General features: G+C 50.5%; 1 protein-coding gene across 2 annotated transcripts; it reads right to left on the bottom strand.

Moving 5' to 3' along the window:
* Nucleotides 1-11397: 11397 nt before the first annotated feature.
* Nucleotides 11398-14787, bottom strand: LOC124705383 (F-box/FBD/LRR-repeat protein At1g13570-like). Of its 2 annotated transcripts, XM_047237115.1 has the most exons (4): nucleotides 14763-14787; nucleotides 12020-12901; nucleotides 11778-11933; nucleotides 11398-11698 (listed from the first exon to the last, which is right to left on the bottom strand). In XM_047237115.1, exons 2-4 carry the CDS (start codon nucleotides 12875-12877, stop codon nucleotides 11408-11410), a joined length of 1305 nt encoding a protein of 434 aa, XP_047093071.1. In that variant the 5' UTR covers nucleotides 12878-12901; nucleotides 14763-14787; the 3' UTR covers nucleotides 11398-11407. The 2 variants fall into 2 exon arrangements, with proteins under 2 accessions (XP_047093071.1, XP_047093070.1); XM_047237114.1 differs by lacking the exon at nucleotides 14763-14787 and having other exon boundaries at nucleotides 12020-13021.
* Nucleotides 14788-20561: the final 5774 nt, after the last annotated feature.

The following is a 20561-nucleotide window of genomic DNA, read 5'->3' on the forward strand; positions in this document are numbered from 1 at the left end:
CGTGAGACCGGCCCGGTTCACGGAGGCGCCGCGCTTGGATGCGACGCCCTCGGATGCGCCGCCCTCGGAGGCGACGGGCTCGGCGGCGACGGGCTCGGAGGCGACGGGCTCGGAGGCGACGGGCTCGGGGCGATGGCCGCCGGCGCATTCTTCTTCTCCATCGCCGGCAGGGGAGGGCTCGTACGGCGGTTGGGTTTTTGGAGAAGTTGATGGGACGTGAGAGGGTGGTTTCGTGCGTGAGCGATAATGAGACGTACTTGTGTGCGAGAGGGAGGGAGAGAGGGGCTTACGCGTCCTAAATGCGACCCGCATCAACAATGGCACGTCTTCCACGTACGCACCGCGACACGCGTCAACAATGGCACGTCTTCCACTTCGCACCGCAACACGCGTCCTCGAGTCTAACCCTGAAAATTTAGATATACTCGGGTATACCCTCGAGTCATATACTAGCATTTTTTGTATGCTCAGTTTTCACCTTGAGTGCTAATACCGGCTAGTGCAATATACTCAGTTTTACCCTCAAGTGGCTGGTCAACAGAGAGTCAACAAATGGGATTAACTAGTTAAATGAGTTATTTAATGTGCAAAAAATTCCGAAAAAGAGTGGCACTTACTCATGGAGTCTTTACCACAAATTTCCAATTCTCAAATCATAGATAAATCGTAGATAAATCAAGTTTCACCACAAATTGCCACTTCTCAAATCACCTAGTAGCTATGAAGGTGCATGGTTTTCCATAATAAGCCCTACCCAAAACAGCTTTCCCCAAAACATACTTTGTCTGAATGAGACCATAATTTTCACACTCATGTAGATTTGTATTGCAAATAGTTTGAGGTAGGCCAAGATGGGTTTCATTGTACAAAACACGCATTTTCCCTTTTTTAAATCTCATATTTGAATCCCTTAGTACGTTTACTACTCACTTGCCCTTGGTTTCTTGATACTACTCAGTTTTGCCCTCTCCCTTCACAAACTCTCACGGACGCCCAACATTGCCCTGATTGGTCTAGCCCATGTCACGCGGATCGTGCCCGACGACCGTTGATCGTATGATCTAACGGGCAGGATAACCCCTATCTCTCTCTCCGGTCGGGGCCACCACCCTCTCTCTCTCTCTGTCGTCGGTTAGCTTCACGCAAAGTTTGGTTTTCTGCATTATTTTTCACGAGCTAAATTATAAACTCTTTTTAGGCATTACTTTTCACGCAAAAAATGATAAACCATCACCGATTTGTTGTAGCCATTACTTTTCACGCAAAAAAAATGATACACCATCACCCATTTCTTGTACCCATTACTTTTCACGCAAAAAACGATAAATCATCACCGATTTGTTGTAGCCATTACTTTTCACGCAAAAAATGATACACCATCACCCATTTCTTGTAGCCATTACTTTTCACGCAAAAAACGATAAACCATCACCGATTTGTTGTAGCCATTACTTTTCACGCACAAAAATGATACACCATCACCCATTTCGTGTACCCATTACTTTTCACGCAAAACGATAAACCATCACCGATTTGTTGTAGCCATTACTTTTCACGCACAAAAATGATACACCATCACCCATTTCGTGTACCCATTACTTTTCACGCAAAAAATGATAAACCATCACCGATTTTGTTGTAGCCATTACTTTTCACGCACAAAAATGATAAACCATCACCGATTTGTTGTAGCCATTACTTTTCACGCACAAAAATGATACACCATCACCCATTTCGTGTAGCCATTACTTTTCACGCAAAAAATGATACACCATCACCCATTTCTTGTACCCATTACTTTTCACGCAAAAAATGATAAACCATCACCGATTTCTTGTAGCCATTACTTTCCTTTTAGGCATTACTTTTCACGGTAAAATGATAAACTATACCCCCACAACGGTCGTCTCCTCCTTAATTTATTGTGTATAAACCCCCACAACGGTCATCTCCTCCTTATTTTATTGTGTAAACCCTACAACGGTCATCTCTCCCTTATAAACACCCACACGGCCATCCCTTGTGTCAATAGGTTCTGCCTCTCTCTTCTTTTCGTTCACATACACTTTATCCATTGCCATGGCTTCCACGTCTCGGACGCGGACCGGAAGGGGAAGGGGAAGGGGATCATCATCATTGCCACCACCACCGTCAACACCGCCATTGATCATAGAGGAGTTCTTCATCGTCGTCTATGAAGACCCTTTGGTCAAGAAGGTACGTACGCGTTCCCACATATATGATGCATGTGATTAATTATGGGCATGTTCTAAAAAAACCTTTAATTTCAAGGGTTCCCTAATTTCAAACGATCGGCGCTCGATCTCTTTGCAGGAACTCCCAAAATAATTTGCGGACTATCTTGACGGCAAGGAGCCAGCTAAGGTGTATCTGCGAGCAGCTGACTCGCGGTCCTCGTCTCCGGACCGTGGAGGTCCTATTTGACGGACAAGGCCGGATGTACCTCGACAAGGGTTGGGAGAAATTCGCCATCGCGCACGGTGTGGATTTCGGCTGGTTCGTACACTTCAAATATGAAGGCGATGATGTGCTCACGATGAAGGTGTTCGACGGAACAATGTGCGGGAGGTACTACTACTCGGACGACGAAGATACGACGATGAAAGCGACGACGACGTGAAGCCATGCATCCATCCCCTTTAGATAATTAAGGGGATTATGACCAAGAATATATATGTAGCTTCATATGCATCGATTTACAGATCTAGCTATTTTCTATATATTATGCATGTAAAAATTAATATCGCATTTCCACTATTATTCGAGCACCACATCCTCCAAACGATGCCGATGCCTATGCCGATATCGGCATGGTCAGAGCGGCTATGCTCGCCGCCACTGCTAGGTCAACGTCGGGATGCACAATGTTTAGCATAAGAGTCACTTTAGATTAAGCTGCGAAAATAGTCACGTGCCATGGGCTGAGGCGACCCCTACAGAGCGGCTCTATATTATATTCTCTAAATAAAATAGACGACCACAGCGGTCATTGGCTGCGGAGGCCCCACATAGCGGCAATATATAATTTTCTATAAATAAATAGACGACCCACTGGTCATTGGCTGCGGCAGCCCCATAGAGCGGCCCCATTTGTCATTGGCAGCACCGCGTATACAATCAGGAAATAAAATGGCCCACGCGTCAGCGGTAGATGGATCCACCCGTCGGCACGAGACGGTCGGCGAGGAACCGACCTCACGGTAACGGTAAGGCCTCTGACCTGACGGCAACCCGCGTCTTCGAGGGGTTTCAAACTAGAGGGAGGGGAAAACTGAGGAAAAACTAACGAGCCGGGGAAAACTGAGTACAACTAACGAAGCAGGGGCACGAAACTAGAAATCCCTATTTTCTTTTCTGAACTTTGTTGTCACGGGATGCAAAGCGACAGTAACATGCACTACAGGAATGACGCGCTGCGCCGACGGTCTTCTCATACACCGACTGCCAAATGTCGGGGCCATCTGCGTATGGGCCTCCAGGCCAGCCCGCAAAAAGGGTCGTTAGCTTAGCGATGCCCTCGGCGTAGGAAACGCTACGCCGACGGCTGCCATCGGCACATCGCGGGCCGTCGGTGTAGGCATGTGCATGCGGCCCACCAAACTTAGGCCGTGACGGTGCTGTCACGGCGTCAAGGCTACGCTGACGGCCACCCTCCGTATAGCCATCTCCTCTTTTTTTTAAACTACGCCGACGACCACCCTCGGCGTAGAGGTTGAAAATTTCTGACGTAGGCATAACCCTTCGGGTACTCGACATTGCCATACCCGGTGCAAACTATGAAGCTGGACCAGCACAAGGACTCAGCAAGCTGGACCTGCACGCGCCTCAACTTGGACTACAAGGAAAGAAGACTCCAACACGGATCCTACTAGGACTCTTGTAAACCCTAGTTTGGCTGATATATAAAGCCAGGTAGGGGCACCCCTTAGGGACAGACATATCAGAAACATAATTATAGAGGCGACACGCCTAGACATTGCAACCTGCGAACTAGAACTAGACTAGATCCAACAACTCCGCCTATGGCGGCCCCACGTATACATATATTCGTATAGTGGATTGCTAGCGGGACGTAGCGACCCTCCACCGCGGGGGCGTGAACCTGGGTACGTCGTGTACCGCCTCGCTCCCGGAACTTCCGTCGCCGCCTTTCTCTAAAACCCAAGCCCCTCATGGTGGGCATTGCCGAGGAACCGCCTCGTCAATTAGCGCCGTCTGTGGGAAATGCGACGATTGGATTTTGTCATCTGGGCGGGATCATCATCAACAACATCGGCTAGATCGGATCCGGCTGATTCATCGGCTAGATCGAAAAGCTCCATCACCATCAGCAAACGGTCGCTTCGTCGACAGGCGTCTGGAAAAGAAATCCTACCCGATCAGGAATCATTATAGCTTGCGTAGCGCACATCTCAACTGGTGTTCTGCGATACAAGTTCGAGAGAAAAGAAAACAGTGGCTGCCGGATGGCGCTGAGGCTCGCTGATTCCGTGCGTGTCACGTAGAAGAAAGAAAAAAGAAGAGACAGGATCAAGCCTAGACTAGTACAAGATCAAAAACAGCAGCAGCCAAGCCATTGGACGACACCGCCAGATCATGTCCCGTTTTCTTCGGGTGCAGACATCGTTTGACCAAGTTCCAATGCGTTCGGGCGCAGACATCCTTCGGCCAAGTTCCAATGCTTTGAAGAGGAAGACAAGTAAATAAAAAAAGTCAGAATAGCACAGATCCGTTCCAAGGAAATTCAGAGATTGAGCTGATAGCCTACACATAAAGTTTGGTACGATCTAAGTAAATTAACGCAGATCAATCAAGCCTATCCGTGTAAAAAAAAAAGGGAAGGAAGAATCATCCAAGTGCTTCACGTGAATAGAAAGAAAGAGAAAGGAACATCCACGCTAGGGAATTCAGAAGTCAAGTGCCAAGGCAATGTTTCGTACAAGCAAATCAAAAGAAAGCTGGAAGAGATGATTTCATGCCATGTGAAGCTACAAAGAATATCTGTTGACCTGGAGACGTGTTTGGCAAAAAATCCACAAAGCCCTGCATGACTACATCTGCAGCGTCAACCCTGTCGACATCGTTAATTAAGAACCACACGACTCATCGTGTCGCGAACTCGCCGAATTCTCCACCCGGAATAAGGATCATCAGAACTTCATCGGCTGGGCTCCCCCACATCCGACATAAAGAATATCAGATCGGAACAAAGCTTCGACTACTCGGATCGGTCGACCGCGCCTGCTGTCGCGCACTTGCCGTACTCAAGGGCTCGCCTGCCGTGGACCCAACGTTGCGGACTCGATATATTCGGGTGCTCACCTGTCGCGGGTCCGCTACATTGACTGCATCCTCGTCATCGACCATGTTTGCCTCGCGCCCGCATGGATTATCTCGGATGGCGCAATTATTTCGGCTGCACCCGCCGCATGGACTATCTTTGGCCGTGCAACTATTCCGACATCGCCAGGTGTCGCGTGACTACATCAACTTCTTCCAGGCCAGACGCCCCTCCATTTCATCAAAATTACCAGATCGGAACAAGCTTCGACTGCTTCACCGCGCATAGTCACCACGCTCGGGGCTCGCTCGTTGCATCACGGACTTGATATATTCGGGAGCTCGCCCGTCGACTGCCCTGCTCGGCTGACCGCGCCTGCCATCGCGCACTCTTCTTACTCGGGGGCTCGCCTGCCGCGGACCCGACATTACGGACCCGATATATTCGAATGCTCACCCGTCGCGGATTGGCCACATCAACTGCGTCCTCTTCATCGGCCACGTCAGCCAAGGCGCCGCACCGACTATCTTGGATGGCACAATTACTTCAGCTGCGCCCGCCGCACCGACTATCTTGGATGGCGCAATTACTTCAGCTACGCCCGTCGCATGGACTATCTTTGGCCCATCGGGAGCGCCGGTTCGCTGGAACCCGAGAAGACATGAAGACTATTACTCCCATCGGGAGCGCCGGGTCGCTGGAACCCAAGAAGACATGAAGACTATTACTTCCATCGGGAGCGCCGGTTCGCTGGAACCCAAGAAGACATGAAGACTATTACTCCCATCGGGAGCGCCGGGTCGCTGGAACCCAAGAAGACATGAAGACTATTACTCCCATCGGGAGCGCCGGTTCGCTGGAACCCAAGAAGACATGAAGACTATTACTCCCATCGGGAGCGCCGGTTCGCTGGAACCCAAAAAGATATGAAGACTATTACTCCCATCGGGAGCGCCGGTTCGCTGGAACCCAAGAAGTTATGAAGACTGAAGTTTTGAAGAATTGCAGTAATTTGGGACACCCGAACTGCATCGTCAGGAACCTTGTTCGTATATTACAACGAACCTCGGGGCTCACAGTCCCTTGAAGATTCAACTCGGCTCACGGTCCCTTGAAGATTTTACTGTGCTCACGGTCCCTTGAAGATTTGACTGTGCTCACAGTCCCTTGAAGATTTGACTGTGTTCACAGTCCCTTGAAGATTCAACTGTGCTCACAGTTCCTAGAAGATTCGACTGGGCTCACGGTCCCTTGAAGATTTGACTGTGCTCACAGTCCCTTGAAGATTTGACTGTGCTCACAGTCCCTTGAAGATTTTACTGGGCTCACGGTCCCTCGAAGATTTGACTGTGCTCACAGTCCCTTGAAGATTCGACTGGGCTCACGGTCCCCTGAAGATTATTTCGGGGACCTTGCTACTTTCCCTTTGCTATAGATGCCTCAAAGAGTGCCGCAAATAGCAAAGGATCATGAAGCAACGAAGACCTTGCTATTTTCCTTTGCTATAGATGCCTCAAAGAGTGCCGCAAATAGCAAAGGATCATGAAGCAACGAAGACCGTGCTCTTTCCCTTTGCTATAGATGCCTCAAAGAGTGCCGCAAATAGCAAAGGATCATGAAGCAACAAAGACCGTGCTCTTTCCCTTTGCTATAGATGCCTCAAAGAGTGCCGCAAATAGCAAAGGATCATGAAGCAACGAAGACCTTGCTCTTTTCCTTTGCTATAGATGCCTCAAAGAGTTCCACAGATAGCAAGGATCATGAGAAAAACAAGGACATTAATCTTTCCCTCTGCTTCAGATGCCTCTACGAGTGCCGTACAATGCAAGAGTTTGGAAAATATAAACAAAACCCACGTTCGATATTTTACTTATGGAAATATCAAAGAACAACGGGCTCATCGGCAGAATCATTGCACCCGAAATATTCGGGAGTGACTGTCGAAACTTACAATCGGTTGAAAGCAAAGTTGCGCATACAACAGGTTTAGCAAAACCTGCAACACGAGCTGATCACTCATAATGATTTGCTGACCAACTAGTATACATACATCTAACGGACAATTAAGATTTGCTCCTTCAAAATTTGCCAACGGCATTGACACGGTAAAAGTACATATACATGTACCTACCAAAAAACTTACAAACAATGGCATCAACAATGCTCAAGGTGCGTTTTTCCCCTTGAAATAAACAACAATGTGTCAACGGCACCTGAAGAAAACTGTAAACATCGGGTTGCTCGACTTGAGTCTACTCACGGTTGCAAGCATCAGTGCCCAAACTCGGGGGGCTACTTCCATCGGGAGCACTGGATGCGCACCCGATTAAATCATCGGCTCCTCTGGGCCATCACCCCAATCATCGGCTCCTCTGGCCATCATCTAAATCATCGGCTCATCAGGGCCATCATCTAAATCATCGGCTCCTCAGGGCCATCATCTAAATCATCGGCTCCTCAGGGTCATCATCCGAATCATCGGCTCCTCTGGGCCATCATCCCAATCATTATCTCCTCAGGGCCATCATCTCAATCATCGGCTCCTCTCGGATATCATCTGAATCATCAACTCCTCTATCTATGGCATCATCAGAGTCATTGGCATCAAGTTCTCGGAACTTGAAAAAGTCTACGGTGTTTGACTTAGCATTTTTTACACCGTATACATAACTATTTCATATTTATCTACGGGCTCGGGGCTACTCCCATCGGGACGCTAGTCGCGCACCCGATAAAAAATATGGCAACCTCGCCAACAAAGAAGAATAAAGTTGAAGACATCGGCATCAACAATCAAGATCTTCGAGTAGTACAACTTGAGTCTATGTGTGGCTGCAAGCACCCGCCCATAGACTCGGGGCTACTCCCATCGGGAGCGCTTCGCGCACCCGGCAGAAAGCAATTCCGACTCTACATCAAGCACAAGATTCAACGGATGATCAAGACATTCGGCGAAGACAACTTTAGTCCCTGCCCGAAGCTTCACTTCGGCCAGACACTCGGGGGCTACTGACGTAGGCATAACCCTTCGGGTACTCGACATTGCCATACCCGGTGCAAACTATGAAGCTGGACCAGCACAAGGACTCAGCAAGCTGGACCTGCACGCGCCTCAACTTGGACTACAAGGAAAGAAGACTCCAACACGGATCCTACTAGGACTCTTGTAAACCCTAGTTTGGCTGATATATAAAGCCAGGTAGGGGCACCCCTTAGGGACAGACATATCAGAAACATAATTATAGAGGCGACACGCCTAGACATCGCAACCTGCGAACTAGAACTAGACTAGATCCAACAACTCCGCCTATGGCGGCCCCCTGTATACATATATTCATATAGTGGATTGCTAGCAGGACGTAGCGACCCTCCACCGCGGGGGCGTGAACCTGGGTACGTCGTGTACCGCCTCGCTCCCGGAACTTCCGTCGTCGCCTTTCTCTAAAACTCAAGCCCCTCATGGTGGGCATTGCCGAGGAACCGCCTCGTCAATTTCCCTCCATGCACCCCCCGGATCGCCTTTTAATCTTTCAACTGAGTGGCAGAAAATAATAAAAAAAAAAATCCTTCGAGATTTTCATGTGTTATGTCATCTAGTTGCAAGAGAATTTAAGAAAAATGAATTTCGATCTTTTTTGCAAAATTGCGTCATGTATCAGTAAAATGATTTTTTCTGGTTGCACACGAAGTCAGAAAAAATGTATAATATATCAAAATGATCATGGAAAAAAGTTACATCCGAATTCACTGGGTTCTACCTAGTTAGCCAATTTTTAGATATTCTCAAAATTCCAAATGGAAATATAAAAGCAGGAAGTTTTTTTTTGCCAGAAAATCAGGATTTTTTTATAAAAAAAATAAATAATTAATTGCATCCTCGGTAGAGATTATTATTACTCAACCATTGATGTTTATTTAAATAATTGTTTAAAATTCAAAATAATAAAGAGTTGTGACATCACCATCTAGGGGTTAATATGATTGATATGGTATTATTATCAACAATGTTTTGTGAAAAAGATGAAAGCCCAACCAGAAGGAACCAATATGTTAAGCGTGCTAGGGGGTGGAGACATGGAGTAGTGTGAGGATGGGTGATGATGGATGACCCGGGTGGGAAATTTGACTATGAGGGGTAACTTGACCTAAGATTAAGTGTAGTGTTAGAATTAAAATAATCCATGTGAGAGACTAAGAAAATTTGGAAAAAATATTGAATTTTTTTGAAGCTCCGCCGACAGCCTAGACGCTGACGGGCACCGTCAGCATATCACAGCTATGCCGAGGGCCGGATCTACGCCGATGGCACACGTGGCTCTGCCGAGGCAGATCTTGCCCGAGGAGCTATGGCGAGGACTGCCCTCGGTGTAGCCTAAGCTAAGGGCTTTTTAAGGCTATGCCAAGGGCTCGGAGTCGTCGGTGTAGCGTGTCATTCCTGTAGCGATGGTGACGACTTCAGAAATCAATATTTCGAAACTAGCTATCTTGTCGTTTTCTTCAACTGCTATAGCACATAGTACGGTAATACCCCGTAGTACTTGCAGTTCACAGCTCATGTCTTACGAGATCAAACTGAACAAGAGAGGAGGTGGAACCGTGGAAGCGTCCCAAGTTCAAACCACGAGTTTGTTGACTGTTCACGAAGTCTTTGTCTTACTCATTCAGACATCAGACTCGATCCTATCCTTGAGAAAACAGCAGATGCAGATTTTTTTTTAAGGGCAACAAAGTTGACCAGAACAATTAGCAGGGCTGCCTTCATAAACTTTAAGATAAGAGTCAGAGTCAACACGTTCAGCTTGTATACAAATTAAAGTGTCCGATGCAACGTATGAGTTTAACCCAAAACCTGCACGCTTTTCTCCGGTAAAGGTGTACAAAATTAGTATACAAAAGTAGTCAGGTCAATCAGGTTAGGTAAAAACGTCTTTCGGGTCGTCCTTCTGCTCATCACACCCAAGCAATTAAACAAGTTGACATTGACTAGTGAAATGGGGCCAAATTTCTAGTACGACCCAACAAGGTAAAAGGGAGCAATGCTTAAACGAGAAACTCCCAGGTGTAGTTTGTGACATAAATATCACCATAAAATGGACATAATATTCATTAACTGCTGAACTTATCCTTGAACGGCCTTCTCGTCTTCACGAGGGCTGTTTTCTCCAATTTTCCAAGGTCTCTTATTTGCACTTACTTAGCACGGTGCATCCGCAAGTATAAGTCTCCAGAGCTTAGCTTAGACAGGGGTGAGTAATGTTGATCGTATGAACTACATCAAGGTTCTGTGCCAGATATTCCTAGCAACCGGTAAACTTGATCATACCAACTTCATCAAGGTTCTGAAAGAGAAAAACCTGACTACCTAATGATCTTACCATGAAACACTGGAAATATTTTCTGACGTTGACACAACAAGCAAGCAACTCTTGTAGAGACAACTTTGTTTTCAGTAGGACTACAAGATAACTTCAGTATCGGAAGTACAAAAATATTCAGAGATAACGTCATACAAGATCACACTGAAAGAAATTAGTAGCTCTGTGAAGCTCCAAACATCAGTTTGATAACTGCTATGTGGTCACGACTTGTTCCTTCAGAGATTGGACTAGAAACTATGCATCAGAGAAATTTTTAGGGGTGGCAAATTTACCTGCACAAGAGCATAATATTACGTAATGGGACGAACAATTATTTAATAGGTTCATCTTCTACGAACATGTCGGTGCTCCGAATTCTCCTTGTGCACACTATCCCAAAATAACCTGAAATTGGCTGATTAAATAGTATCACTAATCACTAAATTTCAAATATTACGCCCAAATGGCGAAAAAGAAGTGATGTCCCGGGCGCAACGTTTTGATTTGCTGAAGAGGATACCGATATTTCCAAATAAATTGACTGCAGTTTTTGTTTACATAAAACTCAAACTATTCTAACGAAAACTAAACCTAAGTTTTTGCATGTGGCTGCGTGCACCAGTCGATGCCAAGGTCGGGCCTCCTTTACGTAAAAAAAAAACTAAGGTTTTGCAAGTAACAGAATAGACAGGGGAAATAGAAATGTGCATATATTGTTCCTACACAAAAAGAATGGGCTTGCACCTTTTCAGACTGGTGGAACCGAGCCTGAAAAAATCACTATTTCTGCATCCTTCGATGCTCTTCTCAACTTCAGGAGGTTCTTGAGGTCATCTTTTCCCAATTTTCCGTTGTCGTTTATGAACGCTCTTTTTAGCACTGGTGCATCTTCAAGTATAAGTTTCAAGAAGCCTAGCTCTGCACCGGAGCCAGTAAAGTTGATCATACCAACTGCACGAACATTCTGGAAGAGACAGACGTGACGGTCTATTGATTCCCAGAACTGCACTGCGGGTACTATGGGCTCATTGGAAGTGAGCTGAAAAGTACAAACTGTAAATTAACAAGAGCTATGGATTTTTATAATGTGTAGCAAGTCAAAGATTTACTGAATTCACCTGCAGATTAATAAACTGAAGGTACGGCGCATGCTGAAATAAGTAGAGAGCAAGATTTGCTTCCTTTAGATTACCAAGATCTAAGTCCAGGCTTATCCTTTTTAGCCTGTTGAATGATTTCGGCAGCTTGAGAACCAAGAATTCATGTTCTGCACGCTGTAAAATAGCAACAGGTCCATAAACAAAATACCAACTGTGAAATAACAAGCACCAAGGAAAACTGGCATATCACAGATTTTTACCTCAAGTATTGGCCCAAGATATGAAATACTTTCAACATCAGAAAGAGAAGCAATAAATTGAGAAAAATTGAAGTTGCATCTGATCTTCGAAGCATCACTAGGGAGAGGTCTCAGTTTGATGACCGCCGAAGTAAGATATGGAGTATGCAGATTGAGGTGCTTAAAATGGCCATCAAGTGTTAGCATCTTGAGCTTTGTCGAATGAATATTGATATCGGCTAAGCTATAAATTCTATTGAGAATAAGCTTATTTAAATTTGGGCAACTAGCTACTAAATCCCCAAAATTGTTTCCTCCAAGAATATAGCAGCATTCCAGATGAAGAGTATGCAATTGTTTGAAGCCTTTCGATAGCAGTGGCAGCTGTGAAGTTGTCAGCCTACAAAAACGCAGGTACACAGATTCCAGCTCATGACAGGAGAAAAAAGAAGAAGGGATCTTGTAACAGTCCCGCATAGTTGTTCGAAGCTGAAGTTCCTTAATTCTCTTTCTTGAAAGAATGAGCATCCAACGATAGATGTGTCCTCCAGTGTATATTTGAACGTCTTTTGTATTCAGTCCAAACTTAAGAATTGGGCCATCGTGAAGAGACAGAAACATGTCAGTGAACTTAAGAAACCTGGATTTGTCATCATTTGCATTGCCATTTTCTGAAGTAAAATCATCTGCCCTGAACATCAGTTCGGTCATTGAAGTCCATGTGTACCTCCAATTCCTTGACAAGAGGCAAGTTGCAACAGCTTCTTTTATTGGCAGACAACAAAGGATTTTGTCTTTGAGGCCATCCGGCAGATTGCTGATAAAATCTTCATGTGCTACATATTTACATAACTTTGTAGAGGAACTCCTGTGGTCCATTTAGTACACTTCTACTGTGATAACCTGCGCAGTGTGAATGTGTGATAAAGCAACTTACAAGTCTCTAACACGCCGCACATTATAACATGGACATAAGAGACATGAGCAAAAGTAGAGAATAAATGCTTAAGGAAATATTGGGTAGATTCCGCTTCTTGATATGATATCCTACCCAAACGAAAAGATGTACTAGTACACAATGAATGCTTAAGGAAATATTGCCATATGAGGAATTTGGCATCTACCACCACAGTTCACAGGAAAAGGTTAACTGGCACCACTATAGTTGATTGGACATCTCAACACAATGTGCACCACATTGCTGGTAACACAAATTCTGTCACATGATTAAGATTTACAGTTCCCGGCTAAACAATCTGTACGTGCAGGTGAACTGGGCCACTGAAGATGCCATTGCTCAAATTTCTGGTTACCTACAAGAGGGCACAGATGTCTAAAGGACCGCACTACACAGCGGCGCCGCACGCGGAGTCGTTCCGTGCGGCGGCTTGCTAGCGTGGCGTAGAGTCGCGCTGTACGGCAACATCCGTATAAAAAACTCGAAAACAGGCAACCATCGATCAAGCAAAACCAGCTGGCCCACTTCATTGAACTAGTCTCTCTCGACGGAAATAAATAACCGAGTGACATATCAATGGCGTTGCTCTAACTATTGTGTCAAAATTAGAATCGTCTAAATCTGGCAAATACTCCTAATTAACTAGGCAACTAGGGCCTAATTAATATGACAATGGATAAATAAGGCAATTAGAACAAATTAATACGTAAGTTACCACTAACGAATCTGGCAGTTCCAGCTAATTAATCCGGCATTTACTGCTAATTAACCGGATATTTCCTACTAATTAATGTGGAAATTGGTAAAACAGGGTAACTAGACCGAATTAATCTGGCAATTATCATTAATGAATCTGAAAAAATCACCTAATTCTCACTAATTGTGCGGCTCCTCCGCTCGGTGCTCAACCACGGCGACCTCTCCCCCTGATGCTTCTGTGCGTGAAGATGATGGCTGCGCCCATCAACCCCTCCGGCATCCCAAGGGAAAACGCCGGAAACCTCCCAGAAGCAGCCGCCTCCTTGCGCGGCGGCGCCCTCCCCGCCGTGCTCGGCCGCGGCGGCCTCCTCCATTGTGCATGGCCGCACCGGCGTCCTCCCCGCTGGTTCGAGCTCAGCCGCAGCGGCGCCCTCCCCCGCCGGGGAGGGCAGCGGCTGCTCCCTCCCCGTCGTGCTCGGCCGCGGCGGCATCCTCTGTCGTGCATGGCCGCGGCGGCGCCCTCCCCGCCGTGCATGGCTGCGACAGCCTCAGCAGTTGTGCTCCGTCGTGGCGGCTTCTTCTTCACTTCACTTTCCGCGTGTGGTTCTGCCGCTCTACTGCTTTGTGCATGTGTGGTGGAGAACACTCCTCAGGAGATAAGGGAAAAAAATATACGGCCGGACCTTAAGGGCGCGATGCGCTTTTCCTAATCGCAACGCCCGCCGCACGGGAGTGCCAGGCATGCGGCGCTTCTCCGTATCATTTTCCATGTCTAAATCCTTGGCCTCTTGTAAATCCTGGTTAACTGAGCCATCTACACAATTACACTAACCCGAGATAGACTGTGTTGGCTTGTTTTGCAAAACTGAAGCAGGCAAATGGCGTAAAATTACAGCACATTTTTTCGATAAAGGGCGCTTTATTACTCTTAAAAAAATTTACAGCACATACTAGCCTAAAATCCTCAAAGATATCGTCGAAATCTCACAACAAACGAGTCGAACCCGCAGGTGTCGCAATAGCGCAGGCGGAGCGAGCATACAAGGAGCAACGACACGGAGCGAAGCCGAAGCTAGCAGGCGAAAGCGAAAGACAAGCGGGCCTCACCTAGGGTTTGGCGGCTGCCTCGGACCTCTTCCTGTTCCCCGCGCTTGCCGGGTTCCCGTCACCTCCTCCCGCTGCAGCCGCCTGCGCGGGTCGTGGAGAGGCAGCACTGCGCCGAGGCCGACCCAACTGAGAGAATGCGGCGGCGGCCGGCGAGTGGATACCGATTGCCGAGCAGGCGGCCAGGTGCTTGCGAGCAGCCGAAGCCGAAGATCGAAACTGGGTCCGCAGCCCTCCCCGCTTCGCTTCAAGTGCGGTTCGACTTATTGTCGGATCGAAGCTGCTGTGCATACGACCTTACTTCTCCGATGTGCATACGACTCGTCTCTGCACCTTGAGATGCCCCCAGCAATCGATACACCCACGGCCTGATTTGATCGTCGTACTCGTACAAGTATCTGGCCATTGCAGCATACCCTCCATATTCGTAACAAATCTTTCATGCCATTGTAGTATTGTTGCGGTATTTTTTTTCCCAGCAATGTGTTAATAACGTACAAAAAGTATAGCAGGCTTTCCAAAACACCAAGTAGCAAAAATATACAAGTGTGTAGCAAATCCCTGCTAACCTTAGCAAATTCCCAACCGTCGTGATGAATCCACCAAAAACGTCAACGCATGTATGCAATATGAGATGACAACATCCGCAGCTGCCCACGGAATTTGCAACATTGAAGCAGCATTTGCGGCACAAGCCTAGAATCACTGCAACACCTCGCTCGTGTGTTTGCAACAAAACATACACAAGTTTGAAGCATGTCGAAAGAACCAGTGCGATATCAGAAATCTGCAAAATGTCTGTGGTGGCCTGGATTTCATCAATTCGAACTCGTTGGCCGTGAATCTGGCTAGGTGGGTAAGTACGCACCTTTGTGTTTTTCATCAATTCAAGCATTATAAACTTTGTTTTATTTTGTTTTCCTAGTAGAACACAATGTTTTGATGTATAAAATCAATTTCATAATTTTGGTTAGATTCTTTTTGAAAAGTCAACTCACAAACACATTTTTCTTTGATTTTTTCTGCGGATTCCTTCTCTCTCCATCCGACTATCCAGGCAAAGTGTAGAAGAGTTATTGGAGATTGCACAACACCAATAGGACCGGCTGCTCATGTATATATAGGCGGACACATGTACAATTACAGGTACAACCCTGAGAAAACACTGGGACCTATGCCTATACATTATGTTACTCAACACCCCCCCGCAGTCGAAGGGTCGGCACCGACACATAGACTAGAGCGAAACTCACGAAAAGTCGTGGATGGCAATCTCTTCGTCATGATATCGGCAAACTGCTGAGACGTCGGTACGTGAAGAACTCGAACGCGACCGAGGGCAACTTGCTCACGAACAAAGTGGATGTCCAACTCGATGTGCTTGGTGCGCCGATGATGAACGAGGTTGGCGGAGAGGTAGACAGCCGACACGTTGTCGCGAGAAGACCACCGTAGCCTTGTCAACAGGACAAGAGAGCTCGGACGAGAAGCCGACGAAGCCATGTGCACTCAGCCACGCATTAGCCACGGCGCGGTACTCGGCCTCGGCACCGGAGCGAGACACGGTGGTCCGCCTCTTGGAGGACCAAGAGACGAGCGACGAGTCGAGGTAGACGCGATAGGCCGCCGGTGGAGCGGCGCGTATCCGGGCAACCCGCCCAGTCCGCGTCCGAGTAGGCGACGAGGTCAGTCGACGTCGAGGGCGAAGCGTGCAATGACAAGCCGTAGCCCATGGTACCACAGACGTAGCGGAGAATCCGCTTCACCGCGGCCCAATGAGCATCCCGAGGAGCATGCATGTGCAAGCACACTCGCTGCACGGCATACCGGAGCTCCGGTCGCGTCAACGTCAAGTACCGGAGAGCACCGACGATGGAGCCGGTAGAACGGCGCGTCGGACGCCGGCCGACCCATCAGTGGCGGAGAGCTTGGCCTTCGTGTCGACATGAGTAGGCGCAGGGTTGCAGTTAAGCATCCCTGCACACTCGAGAAGCTCGTGGGCATACTTCCGCTGATGAAGGAAGAACCCGTCCGCACGCCGGACAACCTCGATGCCGAGGAAGTAGTGGAGCGGGCCAAGATCCTTCAACGCGAACTCAGCGCGAAGACTATCGGTGAGCTGTCGAAGAAGACCAGCGGTGGAGGCCGTCAGGATGATGTCGTCGACGTACAAGAGCAGGTATGCCATGTCGTTGCCGGTCCGGTAGACGAAGAGCGACGCATCGGAGCGCGTGGAGCGGAAGCCAAGCTGATGCAGGAAGCCGGCGATGCGCTGGTACCAGGCGCCTGCTTCAGTCCATACAGGGACCGAGAGAGCAAGCACACGTCATCGGGGTGCTCGGTGTCGACGAAGCCGATGGGCTGCTGACAGTACACCTGCTCCTGCAAATGGCCATGAAGGAAGGCGTTGGAGACGTCCATCTGATTCACCGGACACGCGCGAGAGGCGGCGGGGTGCAACACCGTGCGGATCGTGCCCGGTTTGACGACCGGGGCAAACGTATCCGTGAAGTCCACGCCAGCGCGCTGCCGAAAGCCGCGCACGACCCAGCGCGTCTTGTAGCGCTCGAGAGTACCGTCGGAGCCGAGCTTGTGCTTGAAGACCCATTTGCCGGTGATGACGTTGGCGCGAGGGGGCCGGGGAACGAGCTCCCAGGTCCTATTGCGCTGCAGCGCGTCGTACTCCTCCTGCATGGCGGCGCGCCAATGTGGGTCGCGCAAGGCGGCGCGGGCCAAGGTGGGCACGGAGCCAGTTCGTCCTGGCGGCAGGCCGGGCGGAGAACCGGGCGGCACGCTGGGCGGCGGGCCGGGTGGGCCGGCCGGGGGCCGGTCGGACCGGGCGGCAGGCCGAGCCGCAGACCGGGCGGCGCGGCCCGGGTTGGCCGGCGGGAAGCCGGCCGGACCGGGCGCCTGGGCCGGGTCGGCGGCTGGGAGGAGCTCCGCCGTCGTGCGGCGGGACGCTGTTGCCGCTGGCTCAGAAGGCAGATGCGGCGGACCGAAGCGCCGCGCAGACGTACTGGTCGGCGGGGTAGCGTGTAGTCGGCCGCCGCACGCCCGCACGTGCGCTGTGAGCATGGGCCCAGGGACCGCATCGATGGGCGACAAGGCGAGCGGTGAGACGGGCGACGAGGCGGCCGAGGAGGCGGCCGATGAGGAGGCGGCCGAGGGAGACGACGCGGGCGACGGGGGCGCCGGAGGCGCCTCGGGCATCGCGGGTGATGAGGGCGCCCGGGACGCCTCGTGCGTCGCGGGCGCCATGGGGGCCGGGGGCGCCGAGGGCGCCGGGGGCGTCGCGGGCGACGGAGACGCCGAGGGACCAGGCGGGGCCGACGCAGAGGGGGCCGCCACGGTCAGTCGTCGGCGCGCGGCCACAAGACTGCCAGCGGGCGCCGGGGGCGTCGTCGGAGGTGGCACCAAGAGTCCCTGCTGAAACGGAAAAACCAACTCGTCAAAGTACACGTGCCGGGAAGTGAGGACACGATGGGAGACCGGGTCGTAACAGCGGTAGCCCTTGGTGTTGGCGGGGTAGCCAAGAAACACACAAGGGAGAGAGCGCGACGCAAGCTTATGCGCGGCGGTGTTAACAGTATTAGGATAACACCGACAGCCGAAGATGCGAATGTCGTCATAGACGGGCGGCACACCGTAGAGGAGGTGATGCGGCGTGTAGGACCAACGCACACGACACGGGCGGATGTTGACGAGGAGAGTCGCCGTGGCGAGGGCATCCGGCCAGAATCGCGGGGGCATGGAGGCGTGGAACGGAAGGGTGCAGACGCAGTCGTTGAGGGTACGAAGCATCCGTTCGGCACGGCCGTTCTGTGAAGAAGTGTATGGACACGTGAGGCGGAAGACGGCGCCGTGGGTGGCGAGAAGTGAGCGAATGGTGATGTTGTCGAACTCCTTGCCGTTGTCGGTTTGTAAGGCGAAGAAGGCGGTGAGGGTGGCGGCAACATATGATTTACGGTGAAGGGGAAAAGTCCATACAAAATGCGAGTAATCATCAAGAATCACAAGATAATAATTATAACTAGAATTACTCGCAACCGGCGAGGTCCAAACATCACTATGAATAAGTTGAAACGGAAAAGACGCGACTGTGGAGGATGAACTAAATGGAAGGCGAACATGTTTGCCTAGACGACATGCTTCACAAGAGTGGGCATCCGTTTTATTACAAGTAAAGGAGAAGCCTTGCATTATTTGACGCAGAGTGGCGGAGCTAGGATGGCCAAGACGGGCGTGCCAAAGATCGACACCGGCGGAGAGGGCGAGTGGGCGGCCGGTGGTGGTGGAGGCCGCGCCAATGGGATAGAGATCGCCGGGGCTGTCACATCGGTGGAGGAGCATCCGGGTACGACCATCCTTGACAGAGAAACCAAAAGCGTCAAATTCCACAGTCACAGGGTTATCACGACAGAAAGACTCAACGGAAACAAGGTTTTTAATCAAGTCAGGAGAAACAAGAACGTTATGGAGAGAGAGAGAGGAGTGGAAGTGGAAGGGAAAGAAACAGAACCAGTGTGAGTAATAGGAAGAGCATGACCGTTGCCAACGATGATGCGAGAGGAAGTGGAAGCGGGTGTAGAAAATGAGAGGTTACCGGGGTGCACAGCCATATGCGCGGAAGCGCCTGTGTCCATGAACCAGTCGCCACCACCACCATACGCCCCAGCGGAGGGGGCGCTCTGGAGGGCGGTCAGGAGCGCGGGATCCCACGGGGTCGCGCCCGGGGGGGGGGGGGGGCGTAGGCCGGGGCAGGCTGGGGCGCCGCGTAGAACGCCTGGTGGGTGGCTAGACGCGGCCCCATAATGCCCGGGTAGGGGGCGCGCGGCACGGGCATGGAGTAGGCGTGAACAACCCCGGTCCACGGGTTTTGACTGGCAGTCCATGGTGGAGGGGCGGTGTACTGCGGGGGACGAGGCGCGGGGGCGGTGGCATTGGCGCCACCGTTGCCACCGCCGTTGCCACCGCCACAGCGACGACGGCCGCGGCGGCTTCCGCCAGAAGGAGTCGGCTGCCCGGTCCAGGGGCCGGTCTGGCCGGCCTGGGCGCCGGCGTGTCCAGTCCAGGGGCCGGTCTGGCCGGCCTGGTGACCGGACTGGCCGGTCCACGGTCCGGTCTGACCAGGCGGCTGGCCGGCGGCGGACCCATGGGACGAGGCGCAGGGGCGCGGGGGTCTGGGCACCACGGGAGAAGCTAGCGACGAAGGCGGTGTGGGCCGCCCGAGCCCGGAGATGCTTGAGGCGGCGCTCCTCGAGGCGCAGGTAGGCCACGGCCTGCTCGAAGGTGGGCACGGTGAGGAGCGTGAGGTTGGAGGCGGCGTTGCTGAGATCCTCGCCGAGACCCGCCGACAGGGTGGAGAGCATGATCTTGTCATCGATCGGGAACTCCAAGTCACAGAGCTCGTCAGAGAGACTCTTCAGCTTGAGGGCGTACTCATCGAGAGAGAGGTCGTTCTGGTGGGTGCCGAAGAACTCCTGCTGGAGGAAGGTGACCCGCTGGATTTTGTTGTCGGTGAAGAGGCCGGTGATCTTAGCCCAGACCGTGTGGGCGGAGTCGCCGTCGCGGACGACGGTGCGAAAGATGTCGTTGGAGACGGTCCGGTAGAACCAGCGGATGATGGTGGCGTCGATGGCGAGCCACTCGGGGTCGTGCGGCATGGCGAGGAGGTCGATGGTGCCGTCGACGTGATCGAGGAGATCATACTCGCGGAAGAGCAGTCCGAAGTACGTCTTCCACGGGAAGAAGTTGGCAGCGGTGGTGGAGAGCTTCACCGGCACGCGCTCGGCAATGGGGATG

Source organism: Lolium rigidum, chromosome 4 (genome assembly GCF_022539505.1).
Source record: "Lolium rigidum isolate FL_2022 chromosome 4, APGP_CSIRO_Lrig_0.1, whole genome shotgun sequence".
In the NCBI taxonomy this organism is placed as follows: domain Eukaryota; kingdom Viridiplantae; phylum Streptophyta; class Magnoliopsida; order Poales; family Poaceae; genus Lolium; species Lolium rigidum.